Source organism: Calliphora vicina, chromosome 5 (genome assembly GCF_958450345.1).
Source record: "Calliphora vicina chromosome 5, idCalVici1.1, whole genome shotgun sequence".
In the NCBI taxonomy this organism is placed as follows: Eukaryota; Metazoa; Arthropoda; class Insecta; order Diptera; family Calliphoridae; genus Calliphora; species Calliphora vicina.
The window spans coordinates 87,243,901-87,261,649 of NC_088784.1; the positions used below are offsets into that span (position 1 = coordinate 87,243,901).

General features: G+C 32.6%; 2 protein-coding genes across 2 annotated transcripts in view; one reads left to right on the forward strand and one right to left on the reverse strand.

Moving 5' to 3' along the window:
• The window catches only part of Tpc2 (Thiamine pyrophosphate carrier protein 2), a 58,936-nt gene extending 44,577 nt beyond the window's left edge, over positions 1-14,359 (forward strand). The window contains exon 2 of the mRNA XM_065511204.1: positions 13,074-14,359. Coding sequence (XP_065367276.1) covers positions 13,188-14,207 — 1,020 coding nt within the window. The 5' untranslated portion in view covers positions 13,074-13,187 and the 3' untranslated portion in view covers positions 14,208-14,359. The remainder of the gene's footprint in view (positions 1-13,073) is intronic.
• Positions 1-17,749, reverse strand: part of NaCP60E (Na channel protein 60E) — a 152,527-nt gene that overhangs the window by 96,160 nt on the left and 38,618 nt on the right. The gene's annotated exons all lie outside the window — the stretch shown is intronic.

The window sequence follows — 17,749 nt, forward strand, 5'->3', positions numbered from 1 at the left end:
AAGGGCAAACATTTTCAAATCGCTTATTCGATATCAAAATATAGTAACCGATTATAGGTGGCTCAATATGTTTCTAATTATTTTGTAAAGGGTTCCGATAACCCCGATCCTGGTATGGATATTATAGCCAAAAAACTAAAAATTACCATTTTTGTAATTTTTCAACACTTTTTTGGAAATTGCGGGATTGCTGATAATAAATTTCAAAATTCGTTTTTATTTTTCCATTTTAATTAGAAAAATCTACATAACTGTGAAATTTCATTTAAAACTATTTATAAATAAAAATTTAATTTCAATTCGAACAATTTTTATCTTTGCAAAAATTCAATAAAAAACATTTTTTGTCATATTTTTCTATAAAGTATTCCATGAATTTTTAATTGTCAAAAGTTATCAATATTTTTGAAATATAGACAAATAGCTGGAACGAAATTATATTATATCGCATCATAACATTTTTAATTCTATGTACAAATTTCAAAATAATCAAAAAAACCTTCTTCTGTAAAATTTGTGTTTTGTCGTTTACGATAATTTGGAGCTAAGGGCTCGATATATGATTTTGGAAAAAAAATTTCAAAATTTTTTGGTATTTTTTTTTTTTTCGAAAGATTAAAGAAATAGCTAACTAAACTATTTGGGACACATTTTTCTAAGAACAATAAGTTACATGGATGAGAAAACACACCAGTTTGGCCAAAATGTGAAATTTTGACACCCACTTATTCAGAGAGTTCTTGACCGATCGTGTTGAAAAATTGTGTGCCCGATCGGAAGACATCGATTTCAAAAGTTGGTTCACTTGATAAGAAATCCTCCATACATATATTACAGCAAAGGGCGGACAAAAGGTGATTTTGTTACCCCCTCAAAATAAAATTTGGTTTGTTTTAGGATGTCTCCCAAAATATTTTGGGTCTAGTGATACCCTTTCGCAGACCCACAAAAGTATATCGAAGGCCTATATTCTAAACCCTCTATCTTAAAAAAAACAAATTTTCAGGAGAGCCAAAAAACAGTTTTTCGCGTATTCTACAATGTTTGTTATAGCAACTATAATTGGTTTTTAAAATTTTGTATTATTGGGGATTTTATGATAGATAGAGGGTTTTGCTTCTAAACAATACACATGATTCGGTACAGCCGAATATAATGTGCCCTTACTTGTTTTCTATGTTAATTCTAAAATTGTCCAAGAAGTCTAATAAGTACATATTACTTATAAATTTATCATATAATAAACCAGGCATTCAGAAAGACTTTCTAAGTAATGCAGAGGGGTGTACTAGTAGGGTGGCCCTTAATAAACGAAAGTTGGATTTTAGCCATTCTCACCCCCCCAGTTTGGGGAACATTAGTAAAAAAATCATCCTGAAACAATTTTAGGTAAATCGGTTGGGGTTAAGACGTGCCGCAAGCCCTCTGAAGTTTTGAGATGCATTTACAAGGGGAAAAATGTATTTTTTCAGTTTTTGTAAAAATTTTGGCATTAAAAAATTACTTTTGCAATTTTCGTTCTAATGAGACATAAAAAACAGAAATTGGTCAAAAAAAATGTTAAAGTTATTAAAAATTCGCCAGGCCATTAACGTGTCTCAGACAACTAGAACAAGAAAGTTAGGAACAAAATTAACATATTTTGATAAATATTAAAATAAAAGTTAATTTTTACTTAAAATATGTCCATATTAACTTGTAAATGAGTTTTTGTCTTCGTAGTATACCGTTAACCTATTCTTAGGTATGAACAAAAAAATAAAAATTTTTTAACGGCAGTTTCAAAACTCCATTTTCAAATTTTTAAAAATGTTGTTAAACAAATTTCAGAATTTTTTGATCATCTAATTGGGATTTATTAAGAATATAATAGGGAATAAAAATGTGAAAAAAAATTATGAAAATATCTCTTATAGTTTTTCCGTACCTGTGATTTAAATTTTGAAATTTTCGAGAAAAACCAATTATTTGGCGATGAGCTCTATTTCCTTACTGTTATGAATTTTAAGCAAAACTTATTCAGAATATTATTCCAAATATACTCTGAAAGTTTTACTAAAATCGGAAAAAGTTAACCCTTAAATCGTAAAGGTCAAAGGTAAATTTTTTCAATATTTGGAATTTCTCTTGGAAAGATATCGAAATGTTGTATATTTTGACCAATTCATTCAATTGTCAAGTTTTTGCTGGAATATTTATTTCTTACAGCCCTAGTGGCTTTTTAGATAATTAGCTAGCCAACACTGTGTGACCATAATACATAAATGCGAATACTTTAATAATTTCGTTAGCTCAGTTAGCAAACGTGTTATGTCCACTTTTATGAAAATTTTGATTTTAATACAAAATGTTACACTTTTTGTTTAAAAAATCTTTACAATTATTTAATTTTTCACATGATAAGTCCATTTTTCTTTGTCAGAATTGTTATCATAGTCAAATGGAATTGAGTATAACTACGTTATTAAATATAAAATAGTGCTAACCTAGATTAAAAATTAATTTGAAATTGTTTTTTCTGTCTTTGGTAAAATTTGTGAAAAGCGACTTAACACATTTGCACCCTAAGTTATAGTTGAAATTTTATTCCAAGTTTAATTATATTTTTTTATTATAAATTACACACTTTACTCTCTTATTATTAATCGTATACTAATAATTACTATGTGTGACCTTTTTTTTCTAAAAATAATCTAAAAACAAAACCAAAACCCCAAGCATAAGACGTAGATATAAAATACAAATATTTTAGCTCAAGGAGCTGTTTATTTATTCGACTTTATGTTTAAATAAATACAAGTATTTCTTCATGTACTCTTATGCTTTTGTTGTGGTTTTGTTGTAGTCGTTCTTTGAAATTAAAATTTATGCTTGACACACAGTTTTTTTGCTATTTTTCTTTCTTTGTTTTTTTGTTGTGGTGTCAGTGTTTATGGCAATAATTACTTGTTAATTAATGATATAAAAACATGAGGACATTCATACGTCTGTGTAACTGGCTGTTGGCCTGCCTTAGTTTGGTTGTATGTGAGTACGGATTGAGTGTCTTGCATTAAGGGTGTCGTCGTTGTCATTACAAAAATATTGTTGACTTTTTGTTCTAACAAGTACCTTTAAAGTGAGCCAAAACAAGCACTTATAGATAGTTTATAATAACAGTAGAAAAGGCAGCAATAGCCATAATGTTAACCCCCCCACCCCAAAAGAAAAAGAAAAAACATAATAAAATAAGAATATGTTAAAATAATGAACGAAAAGTTACAGACAAGGGCTAACTTCAAACTTTGTTTAAAATCTAAGATTCATTTATAATAAAAATATTAAATACATATCGACCCCTTTGCGCGAAATTATCGTATATTACATTTTTAAATAGTAAAATATTATACCTATTTTCGCTATATTTATGGAAATATTACTACTTAGGATAATTTTAACGTATGTGAAATTTAATTTACTAAATCGGTTTTTGTATAGCATTTATAATTTGGTATTAATGAAACCAGCCAAAGCAAAAAAATGTAATAATAAAGCTCTCCTGTAAAATTTTGTATTTGTGACATACGATAATTTCGCGCAAAGGGGTCGATATCGTTAGCTTAGTGTGAAAACGTGCTAAGTCCCTTTTCATAACAAGCTTTTAACTCTTGTAGTCACGGTTTTATATGTATAAGTTTATAATTAAGACTTTTAATTTAGTTAATTTATTATGATGAATAAGAAAATATAAAATGGGGTGGTTAGTTTATTAACCACCATGGTTTGTTTGAAAGCTAATCATTTTGATTAAATTTTCTGACCAAAACAAAATAAATAACTGTGTAGGTGAGACATTCAACAATTCTATTATGGAAAATTTGTTCTCCATTTTGGCAGTTTGGGTAGATAACAGAAGTATGAGCCAAATTTAATAGAGATATGTCTTCATTCGAATCAAAATCACCATAAAATTTTGGCAACGTATGGATTCCGTGCCAAAAGAACTGCTCATCTTTTTGAGGCCAAGAACGAATCAAGCCAATTTCAAATACTGTCTTGCAAAATGAAGCGTGTCCCAGAGAGAGTGTTCTGCATCGATCGAAACAAATAGTAGATGGATGGGGTACGGTCTGGACTGTTAAGCGGGTGAGGTAAAACTTACCAACCGCATAATCCGAACTACTTTTCAACAGGCATTGCAACAGTTTCATGTCTGGCCTATATTCTCGGAGTTTTTTGCCAAATGCTCTCTTCAAACGAATCACTTGCATTCGGTACAGGTTTCCTGTGATGGTTTGGTCAGATTTCAGCAGCTCATAATAGATAGGTACCTTTTGCTCACACCAAATACAGAGAATTGCATTAGCGCCATGGATATTTTGCTTTGATGTCGATTTGGCTGGTTGACCGGATTGTAATGGATCCATTTTTCATCACAAGTAATGATTCGGTGCAAAAATTATTTTATTTTATAGCGTTCAAGCTTCAATTCGGAAACGGACAAAATCATCTATCAAGGTCTATCGGATTTAATTCGTATTGTACCCAATTTCCCTGCTTTTGGATGAATCCTGCTGCTCACAAACGTTTTGAAATTGCTGCTTGAGTAGCTTCCAATTATTTTACAAGCTCTTGTTGAGTTTGACAACAATCTTCATGATGTAATGCCTAGAATTCATGGTCTTATAACGTTTTAGGTGGGCCTGTGAGATCTTTGTCTTCCGTGTCAAAATCAACACTTTTGAACCGTATAAACTAGAGTTTCGTGTTTGGTTTTAACAAACCGAAACTGAAACCGCGGTTTTTCAAGGCCTAAACTCGAAACCGAAACCGACAATTATTCTTCGGTTTTCACTTTTAATTTATTTTCAGTAGAAAAATTCGAAATTTAGAAATGAAAAACAAACTTTTTCATTCAATGATTCATCCAATTTCTCTAAAAACAAATCAGTTAAAATATCTTAAGATTTCTTTAAATTTTTTAAATTGTATTACAATAATTGCTTCAGATGATGTAGCAGGCTACCTTTTGCAGACTAGGCAAGGAAACCTGTTAATAAAGAATGACACGAACTCATTGAAAAATATTGATCATACGAGTATTTCCTTACAAACTTCAAATGACTGTTTATTTATTTAATTTAAAAATAAAAAATGCAAAATTTTTGTAACAAAGACTTAGTTATTTTCAAATATCCGATAAAAGTTCTCCATAGCTAGCTGACCCAGTGTGCTTCGCCACCCCAATTGGAAGAAAGTTTTTAGGCTGCGTATAGATCCAGTGGTGTTAAATCGCACGATCTGGCTGGCCACTTAACGGCTGATTTTTGTGAAATTTTGCGATCGGAAAATTTGGTTTGCAATAATTGATCGTTTCATTGACTGTGTGACATGTGGCACCATCCTGTTGAAACCACATGTCATCAATAATATGCCAAAATTGAGTTAGCATAGTATTATCCATTGACCGTTACCACATTTCCAGCCTCATCTTTTTTTTTTAAAAAAACGTCCCAATCACGCCTGGAATAAAAAAGGCTTGTCAATAATCGCTCTAGGAGTTTCGGAAGCCCAAATGCGGCAATTTAGCTTGTTGACATACCCCGACAAGTGCAAATGGGCTTCGTTTGAAAAAATAATTTTTTCAGAAAAACCAGCGAAATGTAACTTTAACAGAACCACCATCTTCATAACGGATTTTAATTATTTTAATGCGATTTTCGAGCGAAATTGAATTCATTGTAATAATTGCAAATGCATCTACTACGAATACGTCAAAAAACTAAATGTCAAAACTATCATGTTGTTGGTGTTGCCACAATTTAAAAACAAAGTTCTTGTTGATAAACCCTGTATAAAGTTATTAAAAACGTAATCCCTCATTTTTAAATCATACGGAACATAGTTTTCAAGAAAAGTTTCCATTGTTTTTTCTCTCACTGTATTTACATTTCGTTATCTACAAACCGTATGTATGAATTCTTTTTTACCCACACACACCCAAACAGTATAATTTTTTAAACAAGTGGTTAGTTTGTGGGGTACTTACTCTATGTTGGCACAAACATTTTGTTTTAGTTTAAGAGTATAATTTAGTTTAAGTACAGTTTTATATTTAAGAATTACACACACACACTAGACCTTCCCAGCAGTGCTGGTTGACAGTCTCCAACTATGGATTTTATCTATAAAAGATTTAAAAATACTACACTACATAAATAGATTACCTGGGGTGTAAAAAGTAACCAATTAACATTACTTTGGAGTCTGCCAAGTAATCAGACATTAATGAATAAGGGATACATTGACTACTTGTAAAACTGCTAGGTTGTTTCAGTGTAAGAAAAAAAACTATGCTGATGTTTGCTCAATACATGTTTTATGATAACAATGATGATGTTGTTGATTTTGTTAAGAAATAGTAGAGAGGAGAGCATATTTGCCGCCATTTTCATTGTTAAACTTATCTTATTTATGGGCCTGATAGATTGTAAATATTGGTGATAATCAGGGTTGCGATTTGCATGCAAATGGACATTTGTAACCCAAAATCATTTAAAATTAAATTCTTATTTATTATTAATTGGAATTGACTATAAATATTGTTACGTTTTAACCTTTTCAAAACGTTTGCTTTATTTCCTTTAAATAAACCGGATACTTTTGATTGTAAATAAAAGCCGTTTCTTTATTTATTCAAAATATACAACAACCACAGAATCAAATAGCCACTCAATGTTTTTTATTCTCAGAAATACAGACACAATTTATAATGTACACGAATTTACTTGAAAAACACAACACACTTTAAGGCACTCAGTTGATGTTTATTCGAAAAGCGTCTCTGATCAACTCACTCACGACTGCAACCTCTGCCACTATTTATAACACTGCCATCTGAACTCTAAATTGCTCTCTAACTGTCAAAGTTCGAATATTCTAGATCTTACTAATACATACGCCATCTGTGGTGTACTTTCTACAATGTTCTTTAACTTAATATTCGAATTCAAACAGCGTTGCCAACTTACGATCAATGGTCAACTGGAAGCTTTTATTTAATAATGCCCACAGATATGTTAAAGTTTACTATTACAGCACTGTTATTTGAAAGCATTATGCTACTTTTAAATCAGCCCTTAAAATCGTTATATTTGAATTCAAGTACAATTTCGTAACAATAAAAAAAAAATGTTTTTTTTCTTATGACACAATGTCATTTCATTGAACTAGTTCAGCTACATCGAATTAGTTAGCCACTGAGAACTACTAAGATGAATTTTCAACCCACGAGCAACGTTATTGAGTGGTGAATTTAACACTATACATAACACTTTACTATTAAATTACTAATACTTATTTGAGAAAAAAAAAGAAAAACAAATTTTTCAGAGAGCGTTAGATGTTTCTCCACATAATTTATGATAACTCAAAAAGCGTTAGTCCGATATTATTGAAGTAAGCTTAGAAAAGTTCAAATTTACATAACCTTTAATCGGTTTATATAATGCGTTTTAAACGGCTCAGTAGTTTCGAAGTTATAATAACAAATTGAAGCTAAAAATATATTTTTTATGTGAAAATATCATTTTTCTTTGTTTAAAAAAAAATCATGAAAAATCGAAAACGGCAGAAATTGTTTAGATTTATTACTTTATCGCAAAGTTGCTTATAATATCAACAAAATGAGATATCGTAGATAAAAATCGATTGATTCTTTTCGAATTTATTCACAATTAAGTGAATTCGCTCATTTTCACAAATTTTTAGTTTTTTGTTTGATATACATCAAATTGAGAAGTTAATGTACTTATTTCGATTGATTGAATTAAGGAAACATTTTCCCCATGCTATTTACAAATTTTCACATATATATTGCGTGTTAATCGGCTCAGTAGTTTCGGAGTTATAATAACAAATTAAAGCCAAAAATATTTTTTTTATGTGAAAATATAATTTTTTTTTTCTTTAAAAAAATCATGAAATATCGAAAACGGCAAAAAAATTTTAGATTTATTACTTTGTCACAAAGTTGCATATAATAGCAACAAAATGAGATATCGTAGATAAAAACCGATTGATTCTTTTCGAATTTATTCACAATTAAGTGAATTCGCTCATTTTCACAAATTTTTAGTTTTTTTGTTTGATATACATAAAATTGAGAAGTTAATGTGCTTCTTTCGATTGATTGAATTAAGGAAACATTTTCCCCATGCTATTTACAAATTTTCACATATATATTGCGTGTTAATCGGCTCAGTAGTTTCGGAGTTATAATAACAAATTAAAGCAAAAAATAAATTTTTTATGTGAAAATATAAATTTTTTTTGTTTTAAAAAAAATCATGAAAAATCGAAAACGGCAGAAATTGTTTAGATTTATTACTTTATCGCAAAGCCACTGTAAAAGGAACAAAATGATATATTGATCATAAAAATTTATTGATTCTTTTACAATTAAGTGAATTCCCTCATTTTCCCAAATCTTAGTTTTTTGTTTGATATACATAAAATTGAGTAGTTAATGTTCTTCTTTTGAATGATTGAATTTTGAAAATATTTTCCCCATACTATGAACAAATTTTCACATGTATAATGCCTTTTAATGGGCTCAGTAGTTTCGGAGTTATAATAACAAATTGAAGCAAAAAATATATTTTTTAAAAAAAAATATTTTTTTTTTGTTTTAAAAAAATCATGAAAAATCGAAAACGGCAGATATTGTTTAGATTTATTACTTTATCGCAAAGCCACATGTAATAGGAACAAAATGAGATACCGATCATAAAAATCAATGGATTATTTTCGAATTTATTCACAATTTGTATGTGCGTACAGGCGTGTATATTAACAGTTCTTAACTGTCATATAAGTTCTAATCATAGTTCTTTTTTTTTCTGCAAAGTTTTTCTAACATTTGTTTATGCAAACTTTGTTTTGTCATTGAGTGATAAAATGCAGCGATTTTTTTTCTATCATTTGTGTGAGTGTCTTATTAATTTCAAGGTTTGGTGACATACATACATATATTTCAAGCACTTTGACATCATTAAAACACTCTGTCAAAGATGTTAAATTTACTTACTATCAATATGTATGTTTAAAAAATATCAATATTTATACTGAACTTCTGTTAAATTTCATTGAAAATATTTTTCGTTTTGTTCAGTCTCTGTGTGCTGATGATATTTTTGAAATGTCACTGTTGCGTATGAGTGTTTTTGATTTTGTATGAAAATTAATTGTATTAATAATATTACGTATACGCCTGAGTATTTTTCTTGGAATGTAATGTCAATAGTTTTTATGGAAGGATGGCTAATTGTTAAAAACTTAAGTACAAATTATATATTTTGTAATTTCTCTAGGTGACATTCTCTATGATTTTTAATGTTGTCAAACACAGATACATTAGTTTCTCTTTAATAGCTTGTTAACAGGCTTTGCAACCTTGAGGTTATTATTTTTTTTTTAAATCATTGATAGTTATTTTCTGCATATAATGATTCCCAATGTAATTAAGCATTTAAATATGCTAATAGATTTATGTATTAGTGTTTGGTGTCGTTGGAAAGGAGCCAACTGAAATGAAAGATTACTTAACAGTTTTTCAGACTTTTGCTTGATAAATTTTATACAATATTTTCTATTATTAGAAAATATCATTGGTAAAATTGAACTTTGTAGATGTATTTCAATGCAAGCATCGGGATAAAACTTGAAATTGTAACAAATAATAAAAAAAAGTAAATTTTAATCAAAAAATGTTTGTTATTCGAAAGATCAATACATGGGCTTAACGTGTGGGGCGTTCAATTTTTCGATCATTGCTGGCCAAACAATTTAGGTATCCAAGTCGTCAATTATTGCTGGTTTATCAACATGAAAAAGTGACTTCACGTGGTTCCACAGGAAATAATCGAGATGTGTTTAATCGCACGACCTTGTAGACCAATTGATAGGTCCTTTTCTCGAAATCAAGTTTTCGATCAATTTTGATTTCAATAAATCGATGGTTATGGTTGCCGTATGGTACGTAGCGCCATCCTGTTGAAACCACATCTCATGTTTTCAAACAAAAATCATAGATCATGCTGTGGTAATGATCTCCATTGACTGTAACGCGAGCTTCGGCTTAATTTTTGATGCCACCAAAATCTGGATGTAATGGAGTCTGTAAGCAAATCTGATTATTAACAAAGACGTTAAACCAAAAGTTAGCCTCATCGTTGAGCAAAATTTTGCGATAAAACAGTCGTGTATAAGTTGCGCAATGCCGTGAGTTTTTGAATGTCCCGCCTTCTAACTAAAAGTAAAACGCTGATCCTGTCAATATGCATCTGTCAGTTGACTCTTGTCAAAATTCGAGCAAGCTGCGTCATTTAGTTTGTGTTGTGACTTGAGGAGAATATGGAAAAAGGGATTTATGTTGCGATAAAAAACCATCACTCAAATCAAGGCTGAGCTTGATAAATACTATGGGAACTCTCTACCATTAATTTAAATGGTAAAAAAGAGGTTTACTGAATTTCGTTGTGGCCGTACAAGCACGGAAGATGCCGAATGTTCTGGACGCCCAGTTGAGGCCTCTACATCCGAAACAATTGAACAAATTCACGATCTGATGTTGGCCGATCGGAGATTGAAAGTGCGAAAGTGGATCAGTGGTTTCAAAATTGAATGATCTCTTGGGTATGAGAAAGCTTTCCGCTAGATGGTTGCCACGTTTACTCTCAATCGACCACAAACTGAATCTTTTGGCAAATTCGCAGGAGTATTTGGCGTTGTTCAACTACAATATGGATGAGTTTTTGCGGTGTTTCGCAACCATGTACGAAACTTGGATCCACCAAAACACCAGAGACCAAACAGCAGTCAAACGGAGGTTTTCTTGGTGCTAAAGATGACCAAGGAGGGTCTGACACCCAATAAAGTCATGGTTACCATTTTTTGCGATTCAAGCGGTGTAATCCACATTGACTACAACTTGTTGGATCAATTTAATGAGGATTTGATAAAAAACCGACTGCATTTGGCCAAGAAAAAAATTATTTTTCACCAGGACAAAGCAAGGGTGCACACATGTGCAGTTTCCATGGCAAAAATTAATGAATTATCCCTCATCTGCCCTATTCTAAGGATTTAGCACCGATTGACTATTTCTTGTTTCCAAAACTTAAGAAATGGTTCGGCGGAATGAGATCATCTCACACACAAACACCTATTTTGATGACCTCAACAAATCTTAGTTTTTGGAATGGATAAACAAATTGGAGAAACATTAGACAAAGTGTGTAGAGCTTAAAGGAGACAATGTTGAAAAATAAAATGTTTTTTTTTATCCAAAAAAAAACTGTGTTTCAATAAAAAAAAGTCACGGACTTATTGACCCGCCCTAGTACTTTTGTCAACGACCAATATTTCGATGTGAGACAAACTGAATTTAACATTGTTTAGGAAACTTGGCAAATATTTGTTGGCACCTATCTAATATATTTATAGTTAAGGTTCTCAAATATTTGCTAATAATTATTATTTACATCTCTATCTATAGTGCCCTCGTGATTTGAGTCCTTCTCTGAACACAATTCTGCTATCAAACTAATATAAAAATCAAATGGCGCCACTGTGCGTCGTTTATAAACATTTCCATCAGTAGAAACTTCTACTTATCAGCTGCTAACATTAACATTAAAGCTGCTAAAAGCTCTGGTGATCATTGTGGAAATAGAACAGTCTAGTTTTGTCCGTTAGATAATTCATGAAATTACTTGAAGATGGCACTGTGTATATTAATAGTAACAGCGAGTTTCAGAGCAGTCATACTGATCGTAAGCGCTGTTAACGTTAACATCAACTGTATTACCAGTGTATTCTTGTAAATTATAAAGTGTGTATATTGAAAGACAGTGACTATTTATGTAAATCTTTGTGTAAATTTAAATAGATAAAGAGTTGTTACAATGTTTAAAATATTGGTTTATTTAAAGGAAATAAACCACCATTTTTAAAAGGTAAAAAAGAAACAATGTATACTTTTGTGGATCTACGACCAATATTTCGCTATTGCTTAGAAAACTTGGCAACTATTTGTTGGTACATATCTAATATATGCATATTTATGGTTCTCAATTATTTGCTAAGTATTAATTATTATTTACATCTCTATCTATAGTACCCCAGTGCTTTGAATCCTTCTCTGTATACAATTTTGCCATCAAACTAATACAAAAAACATCTTGCGTTTTTAGCATCTGCCTGAGCGGTTATTATGAATTGACTTTGGGGACATGTGTGTTTGACTGCAATTAGTAACCGCACAATGTCAAATTATTAAAAACGCTTGAGTGGTTATTTGTTGGGCATTTCTCCTTATTAGAAATTTACTGAGACAGTTTAGCAATGATAGGTATCAACCATGGCAGGAGTGTGTGTTTATTAGGAAATCATAATAACATATTTTAGTTGGAAAATCAATAATTGAATTTAATTGCATTTCTAGTTGAGATGATAATGAACATTTTGTTTTAATAGGGAAAGTGTAGATGAATTATGGAAGTAGGTTAAGGAAAGGAGGCGAGTATAAGTATGAATAAATGAGAAATTAAATGGAAATATAGAAGGAAATCCTTTATGATTTGTATCAGTAATTTCAAGGACATCTAAATTAAGGAAACTACTAATCACACAATTTATTGTGGTTTAAAATGTATAAATTAGGAGACATATCGATTGTAATAGGTTGACTCTTCGATGATTATTCCTTCATTAAACAGATGTCGTAATTATATCATCAGGAGGATATTTTTGTTACCAGGTCAAGCTATTACCAGAAGTATTTAAAACATAGGGCTGCCAAAATGCTCTTTTAAATGGATAGCTGTTCCTAACCACTGTACACTACATGTCATGGGTTGTTATCCTGCATGTACAAATCTATCTTGATGGAAACCAATTGCTCCTAAGCATCTACTATAGAAACATTGATAAAAGTCCATAAATACTTAGTTTAATTTTAGTTTTTCCTAGCAAATTAATCATTTATCTATTTATTTACTTATTAACTCTTTTTTCCCTTTATTTCTTTACAGACTCTTTTTGTAACTCACCCCAACTCCTTTTAAACTAGACAACAACACAAAAAAAGAAGAGAAACCTAAACCTCACAACTAAGACTTTAAGAATCAACAAGACTATATAGCAAAATGTCGAAAGTACCATTTCCACAAATGAAAAAAAAGGAACCAGAAATTCCTGAATTTAATTCCGTGGTCACACAATTGAAACAAGCCTCTGCCGGGGCAGCCTCAGGTTTTATAACGCGATTCATAACGCAACCATTCGATGTACTGAAGATACGTTTCCAATTGCAAGTGGAACCGGTGCGCAAGCACATGCCCTTGCTAACGAATGGCGCCCATAAATTGCCCCCCACCTCCAAGTATACGTCAATGATGCAAGCCTCTCGTTTGATCTACAAAGAAGAGGGTCTGTTGGCATTTTGGAAGGGTCACAATGCTGGTCAACTGTTGACCATCACCTATACGGTATTTCAGTTTTGGTCGTACGAACAAATCGATTTGAAGCTGCGTCACTATGAAAATTTGCGCGAGCGCAAGCACTTGAGGCAATTTCTAAGTGGCGGTCTGGCTGGCTGTGTGGGCACCACCATCTCCATGCCATTCGATGTTATAAGGACGCGCGTTATCGGCCAGGATCCTCATCTAAGGGATACAAGTATTACAAAACTGGTGCCCTCCATTATTGAGAAAGAAGGCTTCTATGGCATTTTCCGTGGTCTGGGCACCACTCTCATACAAATCGGTCCCCTTATCGGTTTCAACTTTATGTTCTATCATCAACTAAACGATGTTTACAAGAATATTGTCAGTCCTGATCATCATCATCCACCTGTAGTGTGGGGTCTTGTCAATGGCTGCATGGCTGGTGTTATTTCCAAGGTGGTCGTTTATCCCTTAGATTTTATTAAGAAACGTTTGCAACTGCAGGGCTTCCAGGAGTCGCGCAAAACCTTTGGACGCAATCAGAAATGTGCGAACATTAAGGAGTGTGTTCGAGTAACGCTGAAGGAGGAAGGCATAATGGGCTTCTATAAGGGCATGTATCCGACATTGTTTAAGAGTGGCTTGACGACTGCTTTATACTTTAGTTTCTACGATATATTTAAGGAGCTGTGGGTACCGGAAGCCAACGTAGATGACTAAGGCCTGACCAGTATAGACTATAAGATGAATTTCCTTGATTAATGAAAAACTTAATAAAAAGTAATGTCGAATGATGCTCAAGAAAATAAAATATTTAAAAATTTGATTAAGAAATAAAATAAAATAAATTATATAAAAAATATAAATAGAAAGAGAGTTTATTTTAAAGGATTTTTAAAAAAATGCAAATAAGTTTAAATAATTTTAGAATCACGCTTAAAATTTAATAGTATTTTGGTTTCCAAGCTGTCGTACATGATTTGATTATGAATATAATTGTGTTCGGTATTTTCAGAAAGTTAATTAAATGTATAATATAGTGAAATTACAAAACTTTGCAATATCATGCTCTGGGAGTACTTTGGTGGATTCGAAAAGTTAGCTTAAAATGAGATTTTTGGGAAAACTTTAAATGTGTATTATAAATAGGGTTCCTAATCTGGAAAATTGCCAGGGAATTTCCGGGAAATTTCGGGAATTTCTTCAAGTTTGAGAATTTACTTCGCACAGATTCGTCGTGAATTGTTGCCAATCGAATGATTCGATTATGTCCATAGGTGTTTTTCGATAAAAGCAACAGAAAATTAGTTGACACAGAAGTATTACAAGGGTGAATCAGAAAGTCCGTGCATTTTTGAATGGAACCATGTTTTTTTGTTTAAAAAAATCATTTTATTTTACAGCATAGTCTTCTTTGAGATTTATGTACTTTGTCTAACGTTTCTCCAATTTTTGTATCCCTTCCAAAAAATAAAATTTGTGGTGGTGATCAAAAATTTGTATTTTGTTAATTAAAAACAATTAATTACATAGATATATGTGCTATAAAATTGGACAATTGATTTAGACTTTCTTTTTTTTAATGACAGGTTGCTTCAGAATCGATTTTTGTAACATACTTGGGTTTAGGGCGAATTTTTTCTCAGTGTATGCTAACGTTTGTCTCCATCGGCTGGATGTTTTCGCCTTATGTGAAAACCAGGTATCTAAGAATGCTGATCCACAGTATTTTCGCTTTTTAATTTCCATCGGGGCATTGCAATATACATACTAGTACCATCAATCCTTATGCACATATGATGGAGAATTTAACTAGCTGTGGAATAAATTCAAAATCAGGGCACACTATTTGCACTTCGGATTTCTTTATAGAAGTCCAAATGCGGGAAGGAATGTTACGCCATCAAGCGATGCCCTTTCCAATCATATTGAAGATGCTTGAGAGTTGTCTGAGCACTGGAATTATAGTTGCTGGTGATTTCAATGTTCACAACTTCTCTTGTCTTCGCCACTCTGGCCACACGACTACATAAGGACAATATGTTGAGCTATTCGCTTCCCACAACCACCCTGTGCAATTAGTGAATGAACCAACTCATATTTCATGCGTTGAAGGTCACCAACATAATACTCTTGACCTATTTCTCACCTCACACCCTGAAAAGTATGAAATGGATGTTCTTGCAGCTCTCGGTAATTCGAATTATTGTACCATTTCCGCCTCCTTTTTGTTCTCGGAACTTTGTAAGGTTCCACAAACAGCTATGAAACGTTAAATTTGTATCTACGCAAAAAAGGCAAGATCTTCGGGCGCCAAAGTACTAAGGCGCGAAAAAGCTCAATACGAGTAACGCCTTCGTATTAAAGTTCTTACTGCTACCCGGGGTAGTTAAAGGTTTTGTTCAATCGTTAAAAAAGTAAAGGATAATGCTGGTTCCTCAATTCTGTTGACCAAACATTCACTGACCCGGTTGATAAAGCTAATCTTTTAGCTGAATTATTCGCAAGTAATTCTCACTTTGCCGGAAAGTGATCAACCACTGCCCGAACTCCAAAGAGAATTAGTGACTATGCCAAATATATTATTTCGAGCTCGTGCTGTGGAAAGGGTTTTATCGGATCTCAACGTAAATATGTCTCCTGGGCCAGATGGTATACCAGCACAGGTCTTGAAGAAGGGTTCTTCGACGCTAGCTAGTCCATTGGTTAACCTTTTCAGCACTTCATACCGCGCTGGCATATTTCCTGTATGTTGGAAGGTTGCTAAGGTCACACAAATTCCTAAAAAGGGAGATGGATAACCCCGAAAATTACCGTCCAATAGCAATTTGTTCTGTACTTTCCAAAGTTATGGGGGGTAGGGTTAACTACCATCTTGTTAAATATTTAGATTCCAACAATTAACTCAGCGACCGGCAGTATGGCTTTATAAGAGGACGATCTACGGGAGACATTCTAGCCTTCCTATCGGAAATGGTGTTGTTCCATTCACCGTTTTGGCGAAAGTAAAGTGGTGGCTCTAGATATTTTCAAGGCGTTTGATAGAGTGTGGCATTGTGCACTTTTATCAAAACTAATTGCTTTAGGTGTAGGTAACTTTTCACGAATTATATCGAGCATTCTCAGAGATGGCACTATACGAGTTGATATAGATGGGATCTCAATATAAATTCAAACGAGTTCAATATAAATTCAGGGGTACCGCATTTTCCGTTCATTCTCCTACTCTATTCCTTATTTTTCTAAACGAACTTCTACGTCAAACTTCCAACCATATCTATTATTTTGCATTCATATTCATTCAGGTATAGACCAAGCCTGTCAGAGATTCCCTTGTGACAATCTCTGAATGGGGTCGTGCGAATAGAGTCGCTTTGAACACCCGCAAGACTCAGTGTTACATGTTGACACAAAAACGAACACTTCATTTATATTTATGGGTGGTGTAAATATTGTGGAATCAGAATACAATGTGATGTCCGCTGGTCTAAACACATTTTTCAATAGTCGAAAGAAGGATTCAAGTGTCTCGGATTTCTGAAACGGTGTAGGAATTACTTCACTCCATCTGATCTCCTTACTATTTACATCACATATATCCGACAGAAAATGGAGTACAACTCCCATTTATTGACCGGTGCTTCAAAGTCTATTCTAGAGCTTCTCGACCGCGTACAGGAGAGGGCGATGGTGAGTATTGGTGACAGTAGGTTATCCATCTCTATTGATTCGCTGGGGAATCAGTCCAATGTTGGCTCCGTTTCACTGTTCTATCGTTACTACAATGGAATGTGTTCTGATGAAATTAGAGAACTAGTTCCTAGTACTAGAACTAGTAGATCCCCCCAGATTTTTACGTAATTCACGTTTTTCTTCAAGAACACATCCAGTTGTGGCCCGTGGACCGCACAACACACTACAGGGAAAATTCGTTCTTTGGAACAAACTTCCTGCCGAAGAGTTTTCTGTCATTTTTAATGTAGGAAAGTTCAATTCGAATGTTCACAAACACCCTCTCCCTCTTTCCTCCTTCCCATAACCTATTTTCCTAGTTCCAACACAATGCTTTGTATGAGTAGGGTTTATCCACAGAGTGCTTGTCCAAGAAGAAAAAGAATAGCATTAAAATTTGTTCTGTTGGTACAATTTTTGTAAGCAAATGTAGAGGTGGAAAGAAATGTACGATTTAGGAAATGCATATCCCACAATTCCCAAAATACTTAATTTTTTGAATTTTCTCAATTTTCAAATTTAACATCGAT